At 43.7% G+C, this 15,377-nt stretch overlaps 1 protein-coding gene across 2 annotated transcripts in view; it reads left to right on the top strand.

The window, feature by feature from the left end:
- Positions 1–15,377, top strand: part of NADK2 (NAD kinase 2, mitochondrial) — a 547,365-nt gene that overhangs the window by 499,157 nt on the left and 32,831 nt on the right. For both annotated transcript variants that reach the window (XM_069221023.1, XM_069221015.1), the window contains exon 11: positions 4,877–5,000. In XM_069221023.1, coding sequence (XP_069077124.1) covers positions 4,877–5,000 — 124 coding nt within the window. The remainder of the gene's footprint in view (positions 1–4,876; positions 5,001–15,377) is intronic.

Raw genomic sequence — 15,377 nt, 5'->3', positions numbered from 1 at the left:
TTGATGACTTTAGGCAGCAGGCTGATAGTATAGAGTGACATCGCAGACCACTCTAGCTACGCTCTTGTTGCTTCTCTGTCACTCGCCACCCCTTGTGAAACACATTACTTGTATTCACCATCATCCATTTTGTAAGCTGAAAATATTAGATCTTAAATTAATCATAGGTATCACAATTATAGAAAGCATAAGCATATACAATTCTCAGTATAAAAGGGACAGAATCAAAATTGCCCAAAAAATATACTAGCGTTTATCATCATTCCAGAAGGTTATTCCATTTATGATGCAAGCATGAAAGAGGAGGAAAATAAATAAACGAGACTCTGGGCCCATGTTCTTACTTTTCTTTTTCTGATTGACCTTATTAGGATGCTCGAGAGGTAAAGGAGAGTTCAAATCAACCTTTAGATTCAATTGATAGTGTAACATATTTGGTCACACATTAAATCCATGAGGCAGAGAATAAAGTTCAAAGGTTTATTACAAATTAGGAGCCAAACTGGGTTAAATGAATCTTAGAAAACATGCTATATAAATACAGAATCACCAAAGGTGAAGTGAAGTGTCAAATGAAGTTAAATTGTATAAGCATTAGGCATACAAGAATGTCCGTTGAAGAAACACAACAGATAAGAAACAGAATCAGATGATCTGTATATTGGTCTTCTTGCCTAACAATTAAGAGAATCTAAGCTAATCTAGATACCTTAAACTAGACTAAAGGCAAATCCCAATTAAGTCTCAGGAAATATAATAAAGTGTAACCATAACAGAAACCTCAGAAGTTCTGATAAGCAAATCGATGTATAGCATAAAGCCACACAAAGGTATAAGGGTAGAGCGGTCTATACCCCTCCCAAGCTCCAGCGAATGTGCTCTCATCAAAGTAAGTGATTGCCAGTTAAACTCACAGAACCTTTGAGAAATCTCTGTCATCAAGCAAGTAGTTCGCCATCTCCTTTGCAGTTAAAATTGGCAACTCCCATCAGGTCTGTCATCCCATGAATCAAACATCAGGATGACCTTGGACATCTCCCAGTGACTGGTACACAAACAGGAGTCTCTTCTTCTCAGTTGGTTAGTGCTCCCTGTCCTTGCCAAATTATCCTCCTGTACTTCACTATCTTCAAAGCACAATATGCCTTTTCATTAACTTTAGATGAGCACGGACGCACCTGCAGAGAAAAACATTGCAGTGTGATCAAAACTCCACATTGAAGGTTAAACAGAAGAAACCAAATGTTTCAGGCCTTTGGTTATGCAACTTAATAAAACAGTCAATGCACATTTGAAATACATGATTGTAAGTGCATCTTGCAATTATAAATGAAAATAAGAATTCTAAATGAAACATGATTATATGCATTTATACCATAGTATTATAATCAGAATACACAAATATAGTAATACGATTTAGATGCTCCACTTTACATCAGTAACGTTAACACCTTGTGGGCCATAGATGTAATGGTTATGTCCATAGCTGCGCCTCTCAGGTGCCACGGACGCAACCATTACGTCCGATTACCGTCCCTCAGGGGAAGCACTAGCGCTCCCCCTGAGGGCCGCCCCCCCCTACCCACCCAGGTCCGGGCTAGAAGGAGGATCGCTTCCCTTTTCACCCCAGACCCCCTCAGTGACGTATGATGATGTCAGCACGCGACAGCGTGCTCACCTCATAAGAGGTCACCTACCATCACGCTGGAAGCAGGGGGCAGAAAACCCCTTGACACCACAGATCATCTTTTTTGTTTGTTTTATTTTTTATTTATTTTATGTGTAGGGAGTGACCTCTTCGGCAAGAGCCCATAGGGGCAGAAACCACTAGACACCATGTTTTTTTTTTTTTTTTTTTAAATTATCCTTACGCATAAGGGGAGCCGCCCCTTGGGCAAGGGCCTCTCCCTGGGGGTGAGGGGGGGGGGGGAGGTTGGTTGGAGGGGGGCAGAAAACCCCTAGACACCAGGGATAATTATTTTTATTTTTTTGTGGTATATGTTGGGAGCGACTACTTAGGCAAGGGTCGCTCCCTTGGGAGGCCATTTCTGCCTCTCCCTGGGTGCAGATCGGCCTAATTATATTAGGCTGATCTGCCTCCGGGGGGAGGAGAAGCCACTAGACACCAGGGAAGATTTTTTTGTCAAAATAAGAGGGTGGGGGTATGGCCATAACCCCACCCCAAATAAATGGGGCCAAAGTTATTCTGGCCACCAGTGGGCAGATGGGGCAATTACCCCAATCCACACCCCAGAGGGGCAGAAACTCTACTAGATGGCATGGAATTTTAAAAAAAATATATATAGTGGGTGGTGGCTACCAACCAGTATGGGCCTTGTTATGCCTCCACCCCAACTGAAGCTGGGATCAGTCTTTCAGCTCTCCTCCGCACACTAAAACATCTTATCCCACGGCAAACAAGAAGACATTTGATTATTTTGGGTTTTGGTTTTACCTTTGGGCCATTAGAGCTTGGTAACTCTCAAATTGTCCCACTTGGAATGGTGAGGGCTGCACTTTTTTGACTTTGGGACGCTACCATGTAGAAAAATCCACAAAACCCAGACACATCTGAAAACGAAACATCTGGTTCATTCCAGGGTGGTGTGCTTCACATGCAACCCGCACCTTTTTCTTACCCACAATGCCCTGCAAACCCCCAACTTTGCCGGAAATCACACATTTTTCCCACATTTTTGTGATGGAACCTTCCGGAATCTGCAGGAATCCACAAAATTCCTACCACACAACATTGTCTCATCTATACCGATAACAATTCTGCTGTACTTGTCAGCCTAAAAATCTTTTTTTTCAAACTGCCGTTTTGGACCAGGTTTGGTTCCCCCTCAATTTCGACACATTTTTGGCTCTTTCCTGTCACAGGCACTTTGCACACCTACACAAGTGAGGTATCATTTTTACCGGGAGACTGAGGTGAACGTTGTGTGGTAGGAAATTTGTCCCGGTGCAGTGATCTCACACAGAAATGTGGGGAAAAAGTGTTTGTTTGTTTTTTTAGCTAAATTTGAGGTTTGCTGAGAATTCTGAAAGAAATAATTGGGGGATCCACGCAAGTCACACCTCCCTGGACTCCCTCGGGTGTCTAGTTTTCAGAAACGTCTGGGTTTGGTAGGTTTCCCTAGATGGCTGCTGAGCCCAAGACCAAAAATGCAGGTTAAATACCCCCCCCCCCCCCCCCCCCCCAAATAGTGTTTTGGGGCATTTTCTTTCGCTAGCACTAGGCCTAACCACACTAGCGAGGTACCATTTTTATCGGGAGACATGGGGAACGCTGAGTGGAAGGAAATTTGTGGCTCCTCTAAGATTCCAGAACGTTCTCTTACCGAAATGAGAGGAAAAAGTGTTTTTTTTTGGCCAGATTTTGAGGTTTGCAAAGGATTCTGGGTAATAGAACCTGGTCGGAGCCCCACAAGTTACCCCATCTTGGATTCCCCTAGGTGTGTAGTTTTTTCAAAAATGTGCAGATTTGCGAGGTTTCCCTAGGTGCCGGCTGAGCTAGAGGCCGTAAACCACAGCTAGGCACTTTGCAAAAAAAAAAAAAACAGCTCTATTTTCTTTGGGAAAATGTGATGTGTCCACGTTGTGTTTTTGGGCATTTCCTGTCAAGGCCGCCACGCCTACCCACAAAAGTGAGGTGCCATTTTGTTCGGGAGACTTGGGGGAACGCTGGGTGGAAGGAAATTTGTGGCTCCTCTCAGATTCTAGAACTTTCTGTCACCGAAATGAGAGGAAAAACTCTTTTTTTCGGCCAAATGTTATGGTTTGCAAAGGATTCTGTGTAACAGAACCTGGTCAGAGCCCCACCAGTCATCCCATCCTGGATTTCCCTAGGTGTCTAGTTTTCAAAAATGCACCGGTTTGGTAGGTTTCCCTTGGTGCAAGAGGCCAAAATCTACAGCTAGGCACTTTGCAAAAAACATGTCACATTTCAGTGTAAAAATGTGATGTGTCCATGTTGTGTTTCCTGTCGCGAGCGTTAGGCCTACCCACGCAAGTGAGGTACCATTTTTATTCGGAGACTTGGGGGAACACAGAATAGCAAAACAAGTGTTATTGCCCCTTGTCTTTCTCTACATTTTTTCCTTCCAAATGTAAGACAGTGCGTAAAAAGCAGAAAAAATAGTACAAATGGCATATGTCCCAGTAAAATGCCAAAATTATGTTGAAAAAAGGGCTTTTCTGATTCAAGTTTGCCTGTTCCTGAAAGCTGGGAAGATGGTGATTTTAAAACTGCAAACCCTTTTTGATGCCATTTTCAGGTACAAAACCACAAGCCTTCTTCTGCAGCCCTTTTTTTCCCCATTTTAAAAGAAAAACCCGAAATCTTTGCTGTATTTTGGCTAATTTCTTGGTGTCCTTCAGGGGAACCCGCAAAGTCTGGGTACCTCCAGAATCCCTAGGATGTTGGGGAAAAAAAGGACGCAAATTTGGCGTGGATAGCTTATGTGGACAAAAAGTTATGAGGGCCTAAGCCCAAACTGCCCCAAATAGTCAAAAAAAGGCTTGGCACCCGAGGGGGAATAGGCCTGGCAGCGAAGGGGTTTAAGACACATGATATGTTTTGTCAATTACATTGTTATGTCTCTTTTGTAATGCATGATGGTCCCACCAAAATAATGCCTCACCAACATATACTGCCCAGAAATAAGTATCAAGTGTCTGATAAGTCAAGATTTGGGTAGCCTGCCTCAAACACAAAACGTAGTAATCCTTGCAAAACACTCATCAGAATGAGTATAAACTCTATTAGTATCTGATAATGTGGCCCAGCAGCATTTTAATAGGTATTATATTGTTTGATATTCCTTTAAAGGTGATGATTATCTTCAGTTAACTAGGTTCCATTTTTCTTCAGTCACAGATGAATACAATGACTCTCTTATCTATGATCCAGAAGAGCCAAAAATGCTTTTCAGTATTCGAGAACCTATTGTAAATCGAGTTTTTTCTAGCAGTTGTCAGCGCGGTTTCTCTTCTAAGTAAGTATATTTTCCTTTATTTTCATATGTGGAGTAAGATTTGAATTGTAAATGGAAGTAACGTTTATCATGTTTTGGAATTGTATCACAGGTCTCACACCCACTGTTCATTACTTTGTATCTCCAAGGTTTACCAGCACCAGTAGCATACATGTCATATATTGATATGCATGTGCTGTTGCAGCTCACATACTGTACAAATTCCTGATATTTAGTAGTTGGGCAGTGAACTTAACCACATGTTTTTCTTCACATGTGGTTTCAAGGTGACTCACGGTACTTCCACTGAGGTCAGCAGTGCACCAAAACATAGACTTCATCTCAAATTATTTTTCCACTGTAGCGTTTGGATGAGTCTAAAGTGCTTAGTTAAAGTGGTGTCTGAAGGGATATTGTTTCACCAGAGGACCGGGCAGCAGAAGATTGGGGCTACAGCATTCAGCACATGACCAGCACAGCTCTGAAGAATTTGGGACCAGGTCATATGACAATGACGCATTTGGCGGGAGTTTTTGTCAAACACTCCTTTTAAAATTTGACCATGCTTCCCATGACCAAACCAAGAGAGTCTCTAACCTCTGTCCACCCGTGGCACCACACTGAGTAGGCGTGCAACAGAAATAGCCTTTAGACATTGAAGAGACAGACGGTAACCATGGTACAGCTTCATGTAGTGCAAAGATTCTACAAAGTATCTAACAGGCATGGTTGCCGAAGATGCAGAAAGATTTGAGTCTAACAATTTAGAGAGCTCATTACTGGAGACAGCACAATTCTGTACGTGTCATGCCCATTTTATGCTTGGCCTGGGACTGCCCAGGGTGGCTGCCTGTTTGGTGGAGATATTTGTAATATTTGGTTGGATGATCTGTCAGCCACTGAACCACTCGCTGATGCTGGTATTACTGGGTGAGTTTTCCGAGATCCATGCTAAGGTAAGGAGGTATACAGACCTGGCTTAACTTACGGCTAAGAGAAGAGAGTTGCTTTGCATTGGGGAAAATGCCCCTTCCCAGTACGAAAGAGTGAATTAAGAATCTGATTTATTGTAATGATACAATGGATGTATATACTACTCTCCTTTCCCGAATGTACCAAACTAAGAACATATACTTCTGGGTGACTGTCTTGATAGGCAGAATGTCAACCCATAACTGTATTCTTGTCTATCTGTTTTAGGGTTGTTATTGTACTAGGACAGCATACTATATATTTGTTGTTCCCATACATATCAAATATGCCACATGGTGGTGTGATACTATTTGTTCACAACTTTTGTCACAAATACCAGGTTGCCATAATAACTTGCTGTTTTTCTTGATGTATGGTTCATGAAAGAGTAAATAAAAAAGCAGAGCTCAATGACACTCTCCAGCAGACTCTTATGCTGTTTCTTCAGCTTTACCAACAAAGGCTAAACCCAGGTCCAAGACCATATCATGGATTTCAGGCCTTACAACAAGGACTGGTCAAATTCCTCTGATAATTGGCCTCTAAAGGTATCTCGACTATAAATCAGGTATCTGCCTAGAAAAGAATGCTACACCCTGATAGAGGATCCACCTCATAAGAAAACTCAACATTTTCAGTGTGCGCCAAGTGGCTTGATGCCAAGCTGGCCCAGACCTATCCTCTGCACCAAAATCTGCATTGCAGCACACATGGTCTTCGACTCAGTCCGAATCCACCCTTCACGCCTGGGCAGGAAGGGAGTGATGTCCCGCAGAAGCCACATTCAGACATATGGTAGCATGCTATTTACCTAGATTGCGACACAAGCCATTTTCACCACCACAGGCCCTACAGAGACAACTTAGATTTATATTTAAATACTCCCTACCCCCAAGAAGAAGCCCCATTGAGACACTCCACCTTGCAATGAACTCCATCTTGCTATTAGCATTATGAATGACAGAGAGGTCTCTTCAGACTTGCTGCACCTTGTTAAGATCCAAGGACAGTAGAGCAGGACAGTGATGTTGTCGCGTGGGCTCTCATTATTCTAAATGAGACTACTGGATTTCTGGGTAGCAGGATCTATAACGGTGTGGGGGACTGAGTCTGACCCACGTGTAAAGAACTCTGTCACCCTAAATCCGGTTTTTGCTCCGGCTAACTAGCAGTGCCTCATTTCTCCAATGTGGAAGGAATGATTTGGCAGCCGAGTGCATGACATCTTTGGAACTTCTCAGGGAAGTCGTGGTTACTCAGATCCAAACCAACTCTCTTATTTCCAATATGATCTCATATACAAATGACAAAGACAGTATAAGTTTTATATAATGTTTTAATAAAACGACTGTATTTTAGATATTAAGGCGTGAGCCGCAATAACCAGAACGATACAACACAGTAGGATTGAAATAGTCACCAGGAGAGTAAAACATAGGAACAAAGCTATCATATTGTCTAACAGTTTCTACTCTCCCTCTGCTTGTTCTATTTAGAGCACAGCATGTTAAGCTTCTAGCTTGCCTATTAGAATCACTGTGGAGACATCAGCCCTCATACCTGAGCAAAGACCTGTGATCTTGGTTCAGCATCTGCAACGAGGCAGTCAGCGTCTAGTTGTGGTTCCCTGGTCGGAATCTCCCTCTTGCGTGTATTGGGACGAGGAAGTGATTTTATAACTAACATGTCATCGTGATCACAAAATGTCCCTACGCAGGAATGCCAAGTCTAAACTCTTACCACGTCTATCGCAATGTACCAGACTGTATCCTTGACTGAAGCACAGAGTAAATATGTTATGGAGAACTCCAGTGCTGAAGTAGGCAAAACAGTGTGATATGAATAAAAAAACAACACCGTAGAACTAGCTATTTGAAAAATAACAGTACGAAGCCTAATAAAAAGCATGTAGAGCAAAGTGCACAGAGGCTCTAAGCTGTCAGCAAATGAATAAAATATATTCAGGGCAAAGTGCACAAAGGCCTAAAGCCTGAAGCTAAAGCGCAATGAATACGTAAAACTAACCACACTACACCCTCCCCTTGTCGGTAGCAAGTGGTTCCAATAATATAAAAGGATGCCCCAAATATAAACAATACCTAAAACAATTATTTCGACAAAGTGAGAAGACAACAAAGTCATAAATTTAGGTAACACGTGACCATAAAGCCAAATTCAATATAGTGTCAATTTCGTAAAAATCCAATCGTCAGATAGAAGCAATAGAACGCAGGAGTTCCTCCACTTCGATATATGTCAATATCGGAAGATCCACGCCACAAAGCACCATGGAGCAGGTGTGATCCAAAGCCCCAAAACCATTCAGGGCGGCACCCCGTGCAGGGCCTATGAAAGAGACAATACCATCTTCCTCCAGGAAGGGAATCTCATAAACTGCCTCACGAAGCAAGCGCATCCGTAGTGAACAAGTCTGGGAATGAGCCCTAATCGGGAACATCAACAGATCAGTATCGACCATTGGAGGGCGCTGCAATGAGAGACAGAGAGCCAGTGCATGTTCAAACGAGCACCAAAGGCACCGAAACACGCGTTGCACACAATCCAAAACCGGTCTGAATGACAGAGACCAGTCACACTCCAAATGTCCCAGGAGTGTCGCTCCAAAATGCTGCATCATGCGTTCACGACACAGCTGCGCTGACGGGAGCAGCAATACAGGATCTCGTTGTGACGGGACAGCCATTGCGAAAAAATAGCAACAACAGCAAGACTCCAGCCAATAAAGCCAAAGTTATCCGGAAACCCCCAAAAATGCTTCCGAAAATAGAATGTATAGCCGAAGGTATCAAACCGAATATGGAAGAGAAGGTGTGAGCGAAACCAACACCAACGACTTTGAAAAAATGTGCAATACCAGCAGTGCTGGATGCATTAAATATACGTCCCACAAGTTCACTGAAGTGATTCGGAAAGTTAGTATTCAAAAGGGACTGTATCTCCGCCGATGACCTTGCCACCTGAAGTGCGTAGGTCTCGCTAGCAGATGTAAGGGCCACATGCTTTTGAAACAATAGAGCTTTTAGCCGACTCAATTTGTCAAAATCAACCTTGGAAGTAGCAATATGAGGCCAGATGTCCGCTACCTCCCTAATTTGAGTGGGGGGAAACAACGCATTCCCGCAGCACGTAACGGCCTTGTTGACAACGACGATGTAAACTATTCCGGCACGCATGCCACAGCAGCGTTCGCTGTTAAGGACAATGTAACTGCCGTTAGAAAGCACCTGGAAAGTGTTTTTAATAACCGGGACTGGAACTCCCTTCAGATAACAAGCTAAGTTAGCAATCGAAGCGTTACACGCCCCGTGCAAGGACAGCTGTTTACAAACCATTGAATGGCTGACAGAAGCTTCGCATTCGCTGCCGCTAAGAAAAACCTCCTTCAAACCATTAACACATCTGTACTGAAAGGGAAGGTCCCACACCTCGTGTATGTAACTGTCTCCCAATAGTTCATATCTTCCCACCGGAATGTGTTTCAAACACAAAGTAAATTGCAAAGTAGAGATAGGCAAATTAATAACCCCATGAATCAACCATTCAGCTGACGGAATCTCAGCTACCGTGAAAGGCAGTTTCTCTAATTTCTCAATATTTAACATAACATATGTTGCTTCCTTTTTAGCCATCAGTTGTTGTTGACGAGTCAAATTAAAAGAGATAAAGATCTCTCTGGCACGAACGTGCTGCCATGGAACGCGACCCGCCTTCAAGGTCTGAAGAGTCCAACCCAGCTGCATGATGGACCACGTCTGACTCTGCCCATGATATAAAGAAGACATGTCCGATTTAATAATGTCAATGGCAGAGAAAACAATGCTGTCAATCGTGTAAACACGGTCAGAAAGGGTATGCATGCCATTATCAACAACAGACAAAGTCTGCATCAGATTTTCTTGATCAATCTGCCTCAACCGGGCTGCAGCCTCCTGTTGTGAAAGCTTCCAAATCTCATTATAAACCTCGTATAAGAACCTTTTCTTTCGTGGTACTTTGGGACCTGACAAAAAATCTTGTAAATCAGTATCATTAGACAGTAACGTGAAATGTGACTTAACTGCATCCAGCGTGGATGACTTCAACCATTGCTGACAAAGCTTTCCCACACTGTATGTAGTTATAATATCAGCATGTTCTGGTGAAACGTAACGAGGGTCTGCCCTACTAGTCCTGAACCCCCCTGAAGAGGTGACAAAACGTTGATGACACATATTAGTGTCCACAGGCCATAATAACCACCCGCCTGGATGTAACGAAGTGTTAAGCGTACCATTCTGGACCCAATGTGTAAAGTCACTAAAAGTAGCATTCACATAGTGCTGCCAATTTTTTAATTTAGAAGGGACAGGTATACTAGGCAAAGTCAACTCCCTAATTGTCGCTAAGCCCAAACAGCTAGTCTGTTGTACTGTGTCATTGAGGAAAATCATCTGCACAGGGATAATGCATGCTCTAAATAGCGTGTCCCTGCCTTGCATGTGCCAATTTTTCGAACCCCAAACACTTTTCAAGTCAACAGTTTTAAACCAGTATTCATATCCCTCGACCGAAAGTTTAGATACAAACAAATTGGAATACAGTAATTTAGTATCGGTCAATAACATTTGCTTATTAGAATACGGTGCAACTTTAAAATAGTAGGACTTAGCATTTCGTTGATCATGCCCAGAAAAATATGCAAATTTATCATAATACGTTTTCGAACTCCCTTGTGGAGGAGTCGAGCAATGTTCCCATTGCACATAATTAAACATGGGCTTAGGGCTACTAGCTTTATGAATAAAGTGGTGTCCATAATAGTTGTAACAAAACATGTCACCATGATTATCTCTAAACTGGTAAGCATCTTCATCGTCATAGACAGTATAATATTGCAAATCCGTTAGCATAGAATCTACTGTCTTCACATCCCAATCATCAGAAACAATGCCAGGTATAACAATATCATTTATTGATAATTTGAGGGCATACGGTATTTGAATCAATTCAGTGGGACCATAGATATCAAACATTACTTTATCCCACACAATTCCATCCGGAACTGGTATAGCAGAAATGTTTACTGTGGACAAGTCTCTTCGAACCATATGAGACGAAAAATGCGGTTTTAACACAGTCTCCACGTGCTCCATGTCAGATCGATCAGGAAGAAAATGACCATGTATGATCAGAAAAAAAGTAACCACAAATCCCAACCATAATAAAATAGTCATCACGGCCAAAAACAGCCAAAAATAGTTCCAAGGAAACACAAAATATGTGCGTTTAAGCCAACCCAGCAGCCGTCGTGGACAGAAGACATCGAGGACGAGGAGCCGGACCCATCATTATCAGCGTCGTTGAAGCAGCCAGAAGCAGTTCTAGCAAAAGGTGCAACTGTGAACGAAGAAGCAGATGGAGGCTCTCGCCGTGGCACGCTATAAACCATATGTTCAGAAACGTCAGTAGAACGTACAGCAATTTGATCACAAGATTCCATATTAATCGCCGTCGGTGGAACAATCGCAAGATCATCATCCACCCTCCCCAAGCTCGGAGAGGAAACCGTGTCGGTGAAAATCACCTGCAGCGGGACTTCCTCCCCAGTAGTGAGAGGGATTCTGGAACTACTGGGTGTCCCTCTTGGTCTGCTGTGCAGAATCGGCCACATGTTGTAACTTGACATTATCAATGGAAACAAAGCGATTTCCTTTGGCCCCTCGCAGCGGCGGTAAAATCACAGTTCTCGTGCCGCTCACCCCCAACACAGGGACAGGTTCTCGATAAGAAGGACCAAATTCTTTTTTAACTGCGACCTTTTCACGCACTAGATCCCCAATCCTGGTTATCCAACCAGTAGGTGTTACTGGCTCATCCTTAATTCCTGAGGAGGCAGCAGAGTTATCTTCACGGAATTGTTGTAAATCCTGCAAAACAGTTACACAATCATTTATGTCAAAGGGCGTATCTGCCGCCTTTACACCAGGACCATCTAGATCAGGAACATACATTTGTGTTCCAAACAGGCACTCATATGAAGTACGACCCCCCAGTGACCTCCTAGGCAAGTTATTAAGTGCTCTCTGTACTCCATATAGGTGGGCTAGCCAACCACGACCCGTACCTATAACTCTGGCCGTTAAGGACTGCTTTAAATCACGATTTAAACGCTCCACGACAGAATTTCCCTCGGGATGAAATGGAGACGAGAATTGGAGTTGGACCCCCAACGAAGCCATGGTGTCCCTGAATGCCTTAGAGGCAAAAGCAGGGCCCTGGTCCGAATGAAAAGCCGCAACTGCAAATATATCGACAAAGATGCGCAAATCTTTAATAACAGTTCGAGCGTCAGCCGAGCGTTGTGGCCATACCCATACAAATCTGGAGCACGAATCTACAGCAACCAATATATATTTGTATGCACTATCTGGTGTCAGCGGACCACAATGATCCAAGTACACACACTGTAATGGTTTATTTGAAATCAGAAGGGGCGTCTGCTGCGGGCGTCTAGCCGACGATGCTTTAATTTGTTGACAAACGTCACAACAAAGGACATATTGCTTTGTCTCTTTATAGAGACCAGGCCACCAGTAACGAGCCTGTAAAAGTGAAATTGTGGCAGCCACCCCAGCATGTGCAGAAGCCACCCCCTCATGTGCTGCAGAAATCAATCGAGGTCTCTCAATTTTATTGGGAATTTCACGTACACCAATGCCTGGAATTGTAACAGTAGCATTCAGCGCACCATTCAAGCAGTAACTATATTTTGAAGGAAATCCTTTAGGAAAGGGCGTGCCAGCATCCGTAGCCTTTATGGCAGCCGAAATTTCTGTGTCTGGTTTGGAACTCGAACGAGTCACTGCGGCCACAGTGGCGACGGCCACTGCCGATTTCGCGGCTTCATCAGCCAAAGTATTCCCAGCAACGTGTATTCCAACGCGCTGGTGTCCAAGTGTATGCACAACATGGACGTTAGGAAGCGTTTCCTTCAGATCCGCAACCTTACCCCACAACATTTTATGTTTAATGGTGTTGCCTTTAGAATCTCTGAACCCATTCATCTTCCAATAGTGTAGATATTCGTTGAAAGACTGCACACAGTAGTAGGAGTCACAGACCAGCAAGGTTAAAAGCGCCGGATCCGCGTGCTCCAACGCTAACAATAGAGCTTTGAGCTCAGCCAGCTGTGCCGTGCAATCTCCCAAGGTTTTAGTATAAGTATGTCGGGGGCAGAACACTTCCCCCTCCATAGTGCCGCTCACCACCGCACATGCAGCAGAATACTGTTGTTTAGTTCCAACCGCTGGTTGCGCAGAGCCATCGGTATACATGACCACTTGATATTGGTCAATAGGCAACGTACCAGCAGGAACAGGGTATTCCATTTCATATTGAAGAAATTCTTGAGTCTGCAGTTTAGGGTCAAATACATAATCTACATCATTGGCTGTCAAAGACGTAGCCCATTGTATCCATCGCGGGTGTAAAGCTTTCGAATTAGGAACACTGGCTTTTGTAACAGACTCTAAGGCCGGAATCGGGGAAACGACAACGATGCGTTGACCCTGGGCCAGCGGTCTTTCTTTAATAACAGCCATCTGTACTGCAGTGAGAATTTTCTCAGTTTGTGCAAAACGTTGCTCTGCAGCAGAATACAAGTGAGACTTGTATGCAATCGGGACTGTCTCCCCTTCATTAAAGGTGACATAAGTAAACCCAACAGCCCCAGGTATCACCCTGATGACTAAATGTGTCTTATTGTCCCGTGTATGTAAGTGTTTAACTGCTAAGAGATCACTCTGTAACTCTCGCAGTATGTGTGTGTGTTCAATCGTCCAAAATCTACTCGAAAAATTCGGGCTAATCAACTCGTATAAGGGCTTTATACGCGTCGCATATTCAGGAATGTAAGTTCTGCCAAAATTCAGAAACCCCAACAATGACTGGAGCTTCCGAACCGTATTAGGAGGCTGCAATAAAGCACATTTCTCCAAAAAATGTGGCGCTAGGCTCTTGCCCTCACTTGACAACTCATATCCCAGGAAAATGACGCTGAGGAAGGCAATCTTTAATTTCTTAAAATTAAACTTATAGCCAATATCAGCAAACCCCACAACAATGCGCAATACACGCCTCAGATGTTGCAGAATCTCATCATCTGTCAGATATATGTCATCAACATATGATAATGCTTCAGGGTCGAACTCATGCAGCATTTCAGTTACACGAGCCGAAAACAGTCCTGGGCTATTCTCATACCCCTGAGGCAAACGACAAAAAATTTTCTGAGAGCCAAACGCACTGAAACAGGTATAGTCCCGACTCTCGGGTGCTATATTCTGGCAGAAAAATCCATTCGAGATATCCAATGTTGTCTTGTATTTTTTACGCACTATATTATTAATAAGCGCTGCGCTGTGTGAATTTTGTATTGCATATGTGGGTGTATGACTATTCAAATGTCGGTAATCCACCACTATCCTATAGGAATGGTCCGGTTTAGCAACCGGAAACAAGGGATTATTCATCGGCGAGACACAGGGCTCAATTACACCCTGGTACTCCAATTGTGTAAGAATGTTCCTAACCGATGCCCTTGCTTCAAATTTGATAGGATACTGCGGTTGTGGCTGAGGTTCGCCCTTTATCGGAATTACATGATAAGGTGATTGTCCGTCCCACCCCACATTATTTCTATACAAGGCGGGAGCCTGTGCTAGAGCCCATGATGTACTATAGGACTCCACCAGTTCCCTCGGAACAAGTGGTGAGAAGGAAGGTGTAATAACCACCTCCCCAACCGGACAGTCGCGAACAAAGTCAGGTGGCCAATCTTGTTCGGCCAGCAGAACATCATATGATTTTACCACATGGTCCCAAAAAATGGCGTTTATAATACGGTCAATGTCCCCTTCCAATTGCAGAGTCACTTCATATACTCTATCAGGATCAGAGACTCGCATATCCGCCGTCTCGACTTGTATGAAGTCATCAGTTGCTTTCACCTCCAGATGCTCTAGAAGACTCCGGCGAACTATTGTGACCTCTGCCGCGCTGTCTAACAGTGCTAATGCCCATGTCTTGTTCGTCAAGAGAACTCTCTTCTTGAGCGGCATGTCTGACTGAGACAGCTGCCACTTTCTTCTTTTTAAATTGCTGTTTCTGTTGCAGCGGTTTCTCTTCTTGTTTAATAGAAACCTCCGCTGAGCGTTGTGAATCCTGTCTCGGTTTCACGTACTCCGTCCTCCGCTCTGACCGCCCACCTCTCTCACTTCTCTTTTCCGAGGAGTCCTGAAAGGAACGAGATTGGCGTGTATCAGTATAATGATATCTATCAGGCGTCTTCAAAGTATCCCAATTCCTGAGATTACACTTATTATGTGGGGTCTCCGGTTGCGGAGACTGCCCACCATCTTTCTTAGG

The sequence above is a fragment of the Pleurodeles waltl genome, chromosome 1_1 (genome assembly GCF_031143425.1).
Source record: "Pleurodeles waltl isolate 20211129_DDA chromosome 1_1, aPleWal1.hap1.20221129, whole genome shotgun sequence".
NCBI classification, from domain to species: domain Eukaryota; kingdom Metazoa; phylum Chordata; class Amphibia; order Caudata; family Salamandridae; genus Pleurodeles; species Pleurodeles waltl.
Note: the sequence above shows the minus strand (reverse complement) of the source record. Positions and strands in the feature narration are given on the sequence as shown.